Source organism: Diabrotica virgifera, chromosome 8 (assembly GCF_917563875.1).
Source record: "Diabrotica virgifera virgifera chromosome 8, PGI_DIABVI_V3a".
Classification (NCBI taxonomy): Eukaryota; Metazoa; Arthropoda; class Insecta; order Coleoptera; family Chrysomelidae; genus Diabrotica; species Diabrotica virgifera.
The window spans coordinates 163069488-163084544 of record NC_065450.1 but is presented as its reverse complement, the minus strand read 5'-3'; the positions used below and the strand labels follow the sequence as shown (position 1 = coordinate 163084544).

Genomic DNA, 15057 nt, shown 5'->3' with positions numbered 1-15057 from the left:
ACTCATTTTGAAAATATTTAGACTTATTATACTTTGTATCAAATAAACCTGGTTAAACCAAATAAACCTGGTTCAAACCAAAAAACCTGTTTTTTGGTTTTTTTTGAAAAACCTTGGTTTTTGCCAACCCTGATTAGGAGAAAGGATACCAGCAAGATGGAAGGAAAACATCATAGTACCCATCCACAAAAAAGGGGGACAAAACAAAATGAGCTAATTACAGAGGAATTTCACTCCTAAACACGGCATATAAAATCCTCTCAAAAATCATTCTTAGCAGTATGCCTCACAAACGCCTTATGCTGAAAATGTCCTATAGTCTGTCCCACCTTGACTTAACAGTACACGAACCTACGGCAATACAATCCTTATGAGAGTTTTTAGCGCGGCGATGCCGATTTTCTTCAAACGAATTTTCAATCGGACATTACCAAGGTCCTAAAAATGTAGGCCCCTGAAAATGTTAAATTAAAACTAACCCGTTACAGTCAAGTAAAACAATATTTTTTATTGTTTTTTTTTGTGAGTGATGATCATTTTAGAAAAGTAATCAGCAATTTTATAATCGATATGCGTAATAACTTTTTTTTGGTTAAGAATGTTAGAATATTCAACATTAAAAGTGGATGTTGTTCTATGGTTGTTAATTTATGTATTGACAGTATAGACAGTTCTAAAGTAATATCAAGAAAAAAATAAAATAGATTGTCAGTCAAGTTTAAGTAAGTTTTATATTGTCCTACCAGGTCCTACAGTTGAGAATAAATAAAGTATAATTATTTTGATGGTCAGAAAGTAAATTATAACAAAGAATATTAAATAAGCTTAAAATTATTACTAACATTGTATTGAGTAACTCATTGCTTATTTGGAAAAATTGGATCCTAATTGCCGTTTATTGTTATATTCTTAATGACTGATTTCCAAGATGAAATTAATGTCATTTTAATGTGTTTACACCCTACGACAGTGGCAGTGAAAGTGAGGAGGACGGGATTATAGAAAGAAGCTAAAATATATAGTTTAAATGTATTTTAATTATTTCTGTAGGTACCTACGTATTTATTAAGGTTTAACATATTTATGCGCTTAAATACATTATTATATAAATGTTTTATACAAAATTATTTTTATTTTGTTCACATAAAGGTAATTTTCGAAAACAAAAAAATGTTTTAGAACCCCTGACAGCCACAAAATGTCAAAAATATTAATTTCTAAGTTATTAATAGTTATCCTATAGAAAAAAGTATGTTTGCTTAAAACCGGTTTCTGATAAAATTTGGCATCACTGTTTGTCATAAGAACCTGTGCTGTAAAGTCAAGGTGGGACGCACAATAGGAGAATATCACGCCGGTATTAGGGGAAACGGATCAACAACAGATCAACTATTCACACCGAGACAGCTTCTAGAAAATGGATGGGAGTATAACAGACACATACACAATCTCTTCATAGACTTGACAGGCATATGATAGATATGCGAAGAAAGAAGCCAAGTATGGAATGCCATGGCGGAGTTCTCAATACCAAAGAAACTCATTCGGATGACCAAAGTCTGTATGGAGGGTGGAATATTTAAAGTACATGTAAATAATAAACTGTCTGGCAGCTTTGAAATCAACAGTGAACTCAAAACAGGGTGATGCGTTTTCTCCACTACTTTTTAACCTTGTATTAGACAAAGCCATGAGGTCGGCCGAAATAAAAACAGAACTGCTATCGGTTCAAGGTCCCAAGCTATTACTAGCATACGCAGATGACATCGATCCCGTTGGAGACTCCATCCTATCCATAAAAGACATTTTCAACAAGATGGAAGGAGCAACAAGTGAAGTAGGGCTGAAGATTAATGAAGAGAAGACGAAATATATGTGTATAAATAGAATGACACGAAGTATCTGAGGGCCGTAATCACAGCTGACAACGATATTACTGAAGAAATAACAGAATCCAATCGGCAAATCGCTGTCTACTCGCACTGGACAAGCTTATAAAATCAAAAAATCTTGCAAGAACTCCCAAGATCAAAATATATAAATCCATCGTCAGACCTGTACTAAAATATGAATGCGAAACGTGGGCCATTACCAAAGCAAACGATGAAAAACTCATAACGGTTTGAACAAAAAATACTTAGAAAAATTTTTGGACCTCGCCATAACATCAACACAAACCAGTATTCGCGGTGTGCAAGTACTTGGAAGGGAAAAGAGAAACGACCGTGCGCGAGTCGCGGAGAAATATTGCAACTATCTTAAATAATTCATATTGTCAATTGAAATTGTCAAATTGACGTATATTTCATACCTTCTGTCATTGAAGCAGAAAAATTATATATTGCTCCACAATATTGATATGATATGCAATTATTATATAAAGGTAAATTTAATTAAATGTATTTTGAGTGCAGTACTGTATTTTAATAACTAATTTTATTTACTACATACAATTGTTCACGTTTTCATAACATAACCTGAATCTTATTTTTTCTTCTTACTATTTTTTTGGACTATGGCCTTGACAATTATCCAGTAACCAGGACTAATATAATTGGCCAATATAATTAAAAGTGCGAATAAAAGTACAGAGCGAAGAAATAGGGGTCGCTTTGCCGAACTTGCACGGTCCCAATAGGATCAGAACCAATATCGAATTAAAAGAACTCTACAATGACACTGATATTGTCCAAGAAATTAAATCACAGCGACTAAGATGGACAGCCAACGTGCACAGACTTCATAACAGACTTGTAAGACTGGTATGGGAGGAGATTCCTACAGGCAAAAAACCAGTCGGATGTCATAGAATGCGATGGAGAGATAACATCCAAGCAGATCTTCGGAAAATGAACATTCCATTTGACCCTAGGTTTATGGAAGACCGACAAATTGAAAAAAAGTCAGCCAGGACCCACCTAGGGTTGTAGCACTACGTGATGATGACGATAAAGAATCTCAGTTGAATTATTGACAACTATAAAGCATACCATACACACAACGATAAATCGATAACGATTTAACTGTATCGTTAAAACTGTACAGTTCTCTTCTTAACAATAATAAACAATTTTCTATGGGTTAATTTTCTTTTTTCACAATGGCTTCGACTGATAGCGATGTGTTAGCTGCCATGGGATTAATATTCGTCTTGAAAAAGAAAGAAACAGCGGAAAAATCGTAATATCTGGTGTAAAGACTGGCTGATGAAGGAAGAGGCTTATTCCCATGTGAATTTATTGAAGAAATTTACAAAAGATATATTAGCATTGGAGTCCACAATTGTCAAATGTTTAATCAAATTCGAATACTCCGAAAGTTTTAAATCCCTATTAAAATATTTTTTTATATTCAACAAGCAAGGTTCACTATGGTACAATTCTATAAATTGTTCCAGCCATTCGCAATAGCCCATTTTTAATTTATATCGTTAAAGAAACTAAGATGTATACAAAAACTGAACGATAATACAGATGGTTGCCATACACGTATCGATAAAACTGCATACCTAGTTCCTCCGATTCTGATAAATCTATTGGAAATTTTTTTACTGTTCCGTTCGATGATACAGTTTTTAAAAATTGGAGAACACTGCAGTTTTACCTAATACACATGTATTAGCGTATGTTTAAAATTGTAGTTTCGCATTTAATTAATAAAAATTCAAACATCCGCCTATGGTTACTGTCAAAAAAGTTTACATTGACGTAAAAACAACTAAAGAATTGAAAAACGTCAACTTTTCTGACAAGTAACAATAGGCGGGCGTTTGAATTTTTATTAATCAAATGCAAAACTAGAATTTTATATTTATTGAATTTATTCATCAAAATCAAAAACCCAAACAAAATTAATATGACCAATACCTTTCAAACGAGATATCACTTGCCATAAGGTCTCATTTAAAATTATCGGTCATAGTGGCTCTATAACCAGTTTATTTCCTCCCTCTAAACTTCACTCAAATAAATATAACCGTTCAAAAGATACAAGGGAGGAGGGGACCTCTGACTAGCACTGTATGTAATCGTGAGCTACAAATAAACAAATTTTGACTTTTAAGCATAAAAGTGCTTGTATGTATATGCAAATATGGTACCAGATAAAATTTCCGATTCTACAATCAAACTAAATAAAATAAAAACTATTCCTAGAAATTTTTCACACTATTAGATAAACTTGTCAATTTTATGCAAACACTTTTTTATCAGGAAACTCGAAAATAACATTATCAGCCACACTGATTACTATTAATAGGTACTTATATGAAAAGAAAATTTATAAACACTACAAAAAACAGTAACTAAATACTATTTTGACCAAATTTTTATTTTAAATAATTCTCAGGGCAGGCTTGATTAAAATATAAAAATATTGGGTGGTACATTATAGGTGAGCGGCACACCCCTAATTTGAGGCTTATGGTAGGGGAGTCCAAGCGGGGATTTTTGCAGTTACTCGAGCGCGTCAGATTATTACATGGGGAGAAACCTTGTACCTGGAGAGGAGTTCGTTAGGGGGGAGGCTGAAAAAAATATATTAGAAAAACTCAAAATCGTCAGATTGAGATAAGGTTACATGCAAAACAGTGTATATTTCAAAAATCTGACAATTTGAGTGGAGCATAAGTAAATGGGGGAGTCCTAAAGTTTCACAAGAAAAAAGCGAATATTTCACGAAATGAATGACAGATCGAAAAACTAAAAAATATGTGCTCAATATTTTTCAAAAATTTATCGAATGATAAAACCAAACCAAACACTACTTCCCACGGAGAGGGGTAGATGGTAATTTATATATACGAATCCCTCGATATTTCGCGAAATGAACATCAGATCGAAAAACTAAAAAATACACTTATTCAATATTTTTGAAAAATCTATCAAATGGCACCAAACACGAACCCACACGGAGGTGGGGTGGAAGGTTATTTTAAAATCTTAAATGGGGGGCCCCCATTTTTTATTGCAGATTTTGATTCCATACGTAAAAATAAGTAACTTTTATTCTAGACATTTTTTTGAAATATGGATAAATGGTGCTATAATCTAAAAAAATGATTTGTTAGAAATGGAAAATTAAATTAAAAATGGAAAGTCCCCACTAAAATGGAAAACTTTACTTAACTTTTTTTGGTTTTAGGACCTACTCTTCACAACCCAAAGTCCCCTAGACGTTAGCGGTTAACATGGCGAAACTGTCTCTGTCTGGTATTCTAAATAGGTGTTCTACTTTCTTTATTCCTGTCCACTCCCGGATATTCTTCAACCAAGAGGCCTGCTTTCTACCAATTCCTCTGTGTCCTTCGATTTTACCCATCATAATAAGTTGAAGAATATTACACTGGTCTCCCCTTACTACGAGTCCAAAATAGGCCATCTTTCTATATTTGATGTTATCAAGCAGCTCACGGGTAGCATTTGCTCTCTTAAGGATTGCCACATTTGTCAGCATAGCCGTCCATGGTATTTTCAGTATACTTCTGTGTAACCACATTTCAAAGACCTCCAAACGGTTAATGGTGGATATTTTTAATGTCCATGCTTCGACACCATACAAGAGGACTGACCAAATGTACCATTTAATCATGCGCTTTCGAAGTTGAAGTTGCAAGGTATCATTACAGAAGAATGACCTCATTTTTAAAAATGCTGTGCAGGCTATCTCGATTCTACATTTTATCTCTTTTTCTGGATCTAGTTGTTCAGTAATATGGCAACCAAGATATTTAAAACTTGCTCCCCCTACCATTAAAAATCGAAAAAGTGAGGTGAATGGCAAGTTTTGGTCATTCTCTATATTTAAGAGGCCACTGAATTTGAATATGAAGTTTTTTTTTATCTAGAATAGGGCTTTTCTTTCACAGTCATTTGTTTCGAGCTTCTGTCATGTGTCACATAATATTAATATATCTACGTCGTACGTTATTGGTAATACCAATGATACAAACCAAAGACGTATGATGTAGATGTATTAATATTATGTGACGCATGACAGAAGCTCGAAACAAATGACAATCGATGAAAAGCCCTATTGGTCTTCCAAACGAGCCTGTACCGCCATTTAGAAGAACAAAAAAATACACTTTCTTCAAATAAACTTTTTTATCCGATGCCTAGATTTTGTGTCATTTTGGAACTACCAAAATTTTTTATTTCATTAGTAGTTCCAAAATGACACAAAATCTAGGCATCGGATAAAAAAGTTTATTTGAAGAAAGTGTATTTTTTTGTTCTTCTTAATGGCGGTACAGGCTCGTTTTTTTAATATTGTATTTAATTACAGAATAATTTCCACATATTAATATATTTTTCAAATTGGGCTCTGTACCGCCACTCTTTATTATATTACGAATACGTGTGCCAAATATCTCGAAAAAATATTCAAAATTACAGCCGCAATCTTGGAACGCGTTTTGGCTACCTGTTGATCGCTACTATATCACCTTAACGCGCAACTTTGATCCGAGAAATATAAAAAAAATATGCATTAAATCCAGATCCAGTAATTTTTTGAGCATTATAAAGTGAGTACAAAGACACATAATTTTTTTTGTAATTCCATCTTCAATTTACCCTGCACTTCTCGTAGACTAATATCGATAAGGTAGAGTTGTCACTATTTTGGGTCGCGCCCAGTTTTGTTATTACAGAGCTCTTAATTTTCAATTGAATTTAGTTAATTTAGAAATTTAATTAATACAGATTGTCGATCTCTTGTCTGACAAATTTACAGCCTAGTTTCGTTAGTCCGACACCGTAAATATGTCAACGCGTTTAAGCTGCACTCTAAAATTTTTCAGAAAGTGGTAGACTCGCTCAAACGAAGCAGTTAAAACCATTTTTAAGACTTGTAATCATCTTCCAAAAAGGATGATGCACTATATGCTAATTTTACAATTTACATAAACTTGTGCCGCTGCAAAAGTGATTAATTATTTATATGGGAAATAAGCCACAATTAAAATGAAAAAAATAATTTTATTAACGTTTCGACGCCCAAATCGGGTGCCGTTGTCAAAATACAAAATATTACTAAAATAAACAAAAGTGTTGTTGCTAAGCAAAAAAATTCTTCTAATAATTTATTTAATCTCACTCATTTATATTGGCAATTCAGACATATATTATACATTTTAAAGTAGAAGACTTTAAAATGATATTGCCAATATTTATGAGTTGCGTTCCTGGGACGACTTACTGAAAGATAGTTCATTCGAGTACATGAAATCAACCCCAACTCAAGAATATCCGTCATAAAAAATTATAGCATGTGATATGTCTTTAAAAAGACAACCAAATGCAACGACAGTAAAATTCTCGCGTTAGAGACTTCATAGTAAATCACAAGGGAAAACCAGGAAAAACCCTGTGATACTATCCCGACATCGTAAGTATTTGGTCTTACATTAATTTACTCTCAAAAAATAATACCAAATTCTGACTTGTAACATGTTTAAATTATAAATAATATTAATAATACTAGATATATAAGTAATACTAAAATATAAAATATGTACTAGCTCGATATTATTGACTTACTAATCTTGGTATTTTCTTTCTATTGACTTCCTCTTTCAGTATGGGTAACCACATCCTACTGCATTCTACCGAGGAATTTGCGACACAATTGGTTTCATTTAGCATAATTTCATAGAGTTCAGTGGAGAGATTCAAGTATAGTCCTGAAAGAATCAGATAGTAAAAAGAGAAAAATCAAAGAAGCGGCTCTAATTATGCTAAATGAAACCAATTGTGTCGCAAATTCCTCGGTAGAATGCAGTAGGATGTGGTTACCCATACTGAAAGAGGAAGTCAATAGAAAGAAAATACCAAGATTAGTAAGTCAATAATATCGAGCTAGTACATATTTTATATTTTAGTATTACTTATATATCTAGTATTATTAATATTATTTATAATTTAAACATGTTACAAGTCAGAATTTGGTATTATTTTTTGAGAGTAAATTAATGTAAGACCAAATACTTACGATGTCGGGATAGTATCACAGGGTTTTTCCTGGTTTTCCCTTGTGATTTACTATGAAGTCTCTAACGCGAGAATTTTACTGTCGTTGCATATGGTTGTCTTTTTAAAGACATATCACATGCTATAATTTTTTATAACGGATATTCTTGAGTTGGGGTTGATTTCATGTAATCGAATGAACTATCTTTCAGTAAGTCGTCCCAGGAACGCAACTCATAAATATTGGCAATATTATTTTAAAGTCTTCTACTTTAAAATGTATAATATATGTCTGAATTGCCAATATAAATGAGTGAGATTAAATAAATTATTAGAAGAATTTTTTTGCTTAGCAACAACACTTTTGTTTATTTTAGTAATATTTTGTATTTTGACAACAGCACCCGATTTGGGCGTCGAAACGTTAATAAAATTATTTTTTTCATTTTAATTGTGGCTTATTTCCCATATAAATAATTAATCATAAAAATGCCACAAAGAAATAGCTTCAGAACAACATGCAAAAGTGATGGAATATAATAAATTTTGTACGATAAAAAAGGAAAATTTACCTTAAAAAGAGCTATTTCCTCTTCCTCAGCATCTATAGGATTGACATATGGACATACCACTTCCATGAGATGACTTTCTGTTCCAGTACAATCTTTACTGGCTGCCTCTCCCTTTAATTCCTCTCTTTCCCCTTGAGCTAAATGAGCAGCAATATCAAATGAAGCCCTTGCTCTATCTACTGCACTGTTGAAGTGCTCTGCACCCCTGTTTAACAATACCTTAGACATTATATGGAGATTGAAAGATTTAGTGGTGTTGCCACATTTTGCTTGGGCTATATTGAAGCCATTAGCAAAGCCTTTTACCACCTTCTGGAACCTAAAAGTGTAAAAAATTCTGTTGAATATCTAAACATTTTAACATAATTTGGAATTGGATTTATTCATTGAACAGTGATAAAACAGTAAAATCTTTTTGAAAACTTTTGAAGTAATGTCGTGAAAAAATGATATAGACCAGGGCGGATCTGTGAAAAATGTCTATTTTTGGATGTGAGAGGTGGCATTCGGATTTTTGCAGATAAAGTTAGGTGACAACTTCAATAATAATAATTGACTTATCCTCCTTCTCAAATATGCCCGGATCATTAACCCATTAACCGCAAAGGTATGAAATATGTATATTTTTTATTTATAACTACGTATTATAAAATTTAATTTTGTAGAAAAAAATCATTAAGAAAAAATTGTATTCATGTCTTCAACTGTATTCAGATTCATGTCTGAAAGACATGTGTAAACCCAATAACGACTGAGTTATTGCTCTTTAAAGAATGGATATTTGCGAAGAACATCGAAATGGAGGACCTTAAATCTCAAATAACTCGAATGTGGCGAATTTTTTAAGAGACATCTTTTAAAGCTCAATAAAAAGCCTTTTAAATAAGCTCTGATAAAAGTTTTTTGAGTAAGAACTGACTGACATGACAAAAATAAAGTCGCTCTCTGCTTTTTTCTTTTAGAAATGTAAAAATGAAAACCTCGTCGTTACAATCCTAATAGAAATGAATAGCTTCCCACTTGAAATTAACTTTATTTAGGTATAATTGATACGATCCATTAGTATGGTATAACTAGACCCAAACCCAGTTAAGTGAAAGTTATCCTCCAACACCAAATTGTTCTATATGGTCCACATAATGTTCAGAAAAAAGTCACACCATTTTGAGCATCCGGTTTGGGGGGGGGGGGGAGAAATCGGTAAAATCGTAGTTTTTTACGTTTTTCGTAAATATTTCTAAAACTATACGATTTAGCATGAACACCTTCTATACAAAAATGTTTTACATTAAATTTGAAATAAAAAAAGGCCCTATGCATAATCCTTCTAAAATTAACGGTTTCAAAGTAACGGAGGTATAGTCTGTTCGCTAAACTCAGAAGCAACTTTCTAGATATTTTAGTCGGTAATTTTGCCAATTTTAGTAAAATTGGCAAAAAATAATTACTAAATAGTTAATAATCACTAAATAGTTAGTAATTTTGCAAATTTTTGCAAAATTGGCAAAAAAACAAAAAAATTATCGACTAAAATATGTAGCCAGTTGCATCTGAGTTTAGCGAACAGACTATAGTATAGTATAATTGGTCCAAAAAAAGGCTCAACCTAAACATCCAAAGTAAAAGTTTTTCTCCAACACCAAATTGTTCTATATTGTCCACATATTGTTCAGTAAAAAGTTACACCATTTTGAGCGTCCGGTTTAAGGGGGAGATGGGGGAGAAGTCGGTAAATTAGTAGTTTTTTTTACGTTTTTTGTCAATATTTCTAACACTATGCTTTAGCGTAAACAATTTTCTATAAAAAAATGTTGTACATAAAATTTAAAACAAAAAGGTCCTATACATAATTGTTATAATATCAACGGTTCCAGAGTTACGGAGGGTGAAAAGTGGAGGTTTTCGATACTTTTTATATTTTTTGATCAATTTCCTACTGGTTTTCTTTAACAGGATTGGGTTTTATAAATCAAATTTGCTATTTCAGTGGCCGATGGTATGTTAGTGATGAGCCATTCAAGACACGTCAACCTCACCACCCAAAATCATCATCAATTGCCCAAACAATATAAAAAGTATCGAAAACCTCCACTTTTCACCCTCCTAACTCTGGAACCGTTGATTTTATAACAATTACGTATAGAACCTTTTTTGTTTTAAATTCCATGTAGAACATTTTTGTATAGAATATTGTTTATGCTAAAGCATAGTTTTAGAAATATTGACGAAAAACGTAAAAAACTACTAATTTACCAACTTCTCCCCCATCTCCCCCCCACTCTCCAAACCAGACGCTCAAAATGGTGTAACTTTTTACTGAACCATATAGAACAATTTGGTGTTGGAGGAAAACTTTTATTTTTGATGTCTGTGTTTTTGAACCAATAATATGTTTGTTCGTAGAACGATCAGCAACCGTTGCCAACCGTCAGACCCAAGCGCGTTCGTAGTCTACAAACTCGAACTGTTAACTGCACAGCGCTAACTGTTAACTGCGCATGCATCTGATGGTTGGCAACGGTTGCTGATCGATTGGATCGTACTATGAACAAACCTTATACTATACTACCTCTGTAACTTTGGAACCGTTCATTTTAGAAGGATTATGCATTTCTTATTTCAAATTTAATGTAGAACATTTTTGTATAGAAGGTTGTTCATGCTAAACCGCATAGTTTTAGAAATATTGAAGAAAAACGAAAAAAACTACAAATTTACTGATTTCTCCCCCCTCTCCCCCCAAACCCGATGCTCAAAATGGTGTGACTTTTTTTTGAACATTATGTGGACCATATATAACAATTTGGTGTTAGAGGAGAACTTTCACTTTGGATGTCTGGGTTATGCCATCTTTTGGATCAATCTTATCATACTACATATTATTATTATTTGACTGGTTTGAAATGCTTAGTTTAGAAAAAAATAGTTAATTAGTTCGAAAATGACATTTTTATAATTTAAAAAAAGTGCATTTTTCTTAAATAAATCTAAAAGTATTCTTATCATGAAAAATGTTTTAAATATTAAATGTAGAATTTCTTTTAGTGAAAATTTTGATTTTTGTTTTTTGATTTTGTATCATGAATACTTTTAGGTTTATTTAAGAAAAATGCACTTTTTAAATTATAATAATGTCATTTTCGATTTAATCAACTATTTTTTCTAAACTAAGCATTCCAAACTGGTCGAATCACACGGATCGTATCAACTATACCTAAACAAATTTAATTTTAACTGGGAAGCTATTCATTTCTATTAGGATTGTAACGACGAGAGTTTAATTTTTACTTTTCAAAAAGAAAAAAGCAGAGCGACTTTATTTTTGTCATACGTCAATCAGTTCTTATGCAAAAAACTTTTTTGTCAGAGCTTATTTGAAAGATTTTTTAATGAACTTTAAAAGATGTCTCTTAAGTTTTCCCAAAAAATTGCACCACATTAGAGTTATTTGAGATTGAAGGTTCTCTGTTTCGAGGTTCTTTGGAAATAACCATTCTTTAAAGTGCAATAACTCAGTCATTATTGGTTTTACATAAGTCTTTCAGAGGCAAGTCTCTTTGTTTTTTTATTAGCTAAAATTTTGTTCTAATGATTTTTTCTATATAATTAAATTTTCTTAAGTTACATATTTATAAAAAACAGTTATAAAATGTGACATTTTTTCAATGAAAAATGCATAGTTTCAATTGCAAATAACATGGAAAGTGTCAATTTTGCAAAAAAAATTTATAGAACAAAATTTACTCAGAATTGGTCACTTTATCGATTTGCATAGTTATTTTGATTGAACAATTTATCCCTAGGTGGGGTACTTTTCACCTTCAGGGCAAAAGCGCAGTTCAGCATAGGGTGGCTTTTGAAGAGTGTTAACAGAGCTTAAACCCAAATTTTCATTAAAATCAGTGTAGATTCTCAAAATTCTACGGTTTTACAGTTTTTTATCGCTGATGAGTGGTGTATAGGTTGTAGGTGGGAAACACTTTTTGGAGACTACCAAGTAACACCAAAAATATTGGTGTCTATCCACTAGACCTCCATTATGACTAAATAGAAGGTATACAATAAGCAAATTGGTTGCAGTTTCCAGAAAAAAAAAGAATATGGATACACTGGATTTGGAAATGATAAAAAATGTATTAGAAATCTGCCACCTAATAATTTTAGTACAGGGTCAATCGAAGCAAAGTGGTCCAAAGGTGGTGGCTTGACTATTTTTAATATTTTTTATTTTTCTACCTTTTAAACTTCAGTCTATAGAGAGTACAAAATTGTATTCATTTTATTTTTAAAAAATTTAGTTTGCTGACGACAGCCATTTTTGTTAAAGCGTGTCGATCATTTTCACGGAAAACATGGCTTCGCTCTTTAACCAATATTTTTACTGAGGTTTGTCCTAGAACAATAAATCAAAAACCAAACTTTTTAGAAAAGCATGCTCTAAAAAGATTTCCTGTAGCATTATTTAATTTCAAACTACGCTTAAGGCCTTAAATGAACCTCAAAGTTTGAAAAGGTAAATTGATAAAATGCCATTTTCAGCATTTTTGTACAGCATAAGGCAAGCTGATAATGGTTTGTAATTTTTTTCTGGAAAAGACATACATACATAATTTAAATAAAAAAAGTTTAAGCTTTGAGACTTGAGTAAATTTTTTCAAAAAAAAAATCTCAAAAATGTAATTTTTTGAAAAATCTCAAAGTTTGACCTCTTATACCTCTGATGGGCACGGATGAAAAAAATTGAAATTTGGCTGAATGTTAGCCCCTAGCAGGTAGAATAAGCCCCTAGAGTAAAAATTTGGAGTTGCAGACTTACGTCATATAGGAGTTACAGGCCTGAAAAAATGGTCAAAATTTGAGCGTTTGCGGGCAGGGTAATTAAAATTCAAATAAATTGTCAAATAAAAATTAATGTATTTTCACCAGATTTCACAATGAATACAAATTTATACAGGGTGGGCCAAAGAAAAGAGTCCACCTCGATATTTGGCAATAGTTACCTATTAGATTTTAAGGAAATGCCGAAATAGGTCCATTTTTATTTTTATTATATTGCAACTTGGTCACCCTGTATAAATAATGATCATAATGTTTATATTACTGAATAGAGAATTGAACACGCTTTCAAATGAAATACCACAAGACCCCTATTTCCATTTAAAAAAATCATCAATTACGTCATCACACTCTAATAAATGACGTCACGTAGTATGAAATATATCCCAAAAAGTTGCAATATAATAAAAATAAAAATGGGCCTGTTTCGGCATTTTCTTAAAATCAAATAGGTAACTATTGCCAAATATCGAGGTGGATGCTTTTCTTTGGCCCACCCTGTATAAATTTGTATTCATTGTGAAATCTGGTGAAAATACATTAATTTTTATTTCACTAGACAGTTTATTTGAATTTTAATTACCCTGCCCGCAAACGCTCAAATTTTGACAATTTTGATTTTACCATATTTTCAGGCCTGTAACTCCTATATGACGTAAGTCTGCAACTTCAAATTTTTACTAGGGGATAACATTCAGCCAAATTTCAAATTGTTTCATCCGTGCCCATCAGAGAAATAAAAGGTCAAACTTTGAGATTTTTCAAAAAATTACATTTTTGAGATTTTTTTTGAAAAAATTTACTTAAGTCTCAAAGCTTAAACTTTTTTTATTTAAAGTATGCATGTATGTCTTTTCCAGAAAAAAATTACAAACCATTATCAGCTTGCCTTATGCTGTTAAAAAATGCTAAAAATGGAATTTTATCAGTTTATCTCATCAAACTTTGAGGTTCATTTAAGGCCTTAAGGGTAGTTGAAATTAAATAATGCTATAAGCCGTTTTTTAGAGTATACTTTTCTAAAAATTTTGGTTTTTAATTTAATGTTCTAGGACAAACCTCAGTGAAAGCATTGGATAAAGAGTGAAGCCATGTTTTCCGTGAAAATGATTGATACCATTGTTTATATAGCGAGATAGTTGGTCAGCCCAATAGGTAAATATGTTTGATTCAAATTGAGACAGTTACCAGATGTCCCCACAATTTCTGTCAGGGTCACAATGTCAAAATGCATAGGCACCAAGTTGGATACGATCCTATTCATAACACCCCAACTCGCATACATATTTTAAGAAAAATAAATATATAGAAGAGTATATCTAGAAATTGAATTAATGATGTCATGCTTGTGCAGGACGTTTCACCAGTGGTAAAATGACCTGGTGAATATCTCTTGTCCTTACAAGAGGGGAACCAGCTTCTATAGTGGTTGACATAATTAAGACTCTGATATTCTTTGTCGAGTCGAAGCAAGGTGTAAATCAGTGTTGAAATGATTCAGATACATATGGGATAATTATTTTATTTAACACAATCACTATAATTTACAAGTATTGTACAATATAATTATTATTGGGTTTACTACAACTACCAAACATAAAACGTACATACATTTGCTATGTACATTGAATTGATAGTAAAATGAATCGCAATTTAAGAGTGGAGTATGCGATTAATAC

General features: G+C 32.1%; 1 protein-coding gene across 3 annotated transcripts in view; it reads right to left on the bottom strand.

The window, feature by feature from the left end:
* The window catches only part of LOC126889805 (maternal protein exuperantia), a 44829-nt gene that overhangs the window by 26513 nt on the left and 3259 nt on the right, over positions 1–15057 (bottom strand). For all 3 annotated transcript variants that reach the window (XM_050658451.1, XM_050658448.1, XM_050658450.1), the window contains exon 3: positions 8543–8861. In XM_050658451.1, the coding sequence (XP_050514408.1) occupies positions 8543–8861 (319 nt within the window). The remainder of the gene's footprint in view (positions 1–8542; positions 8862–15057) is intronic.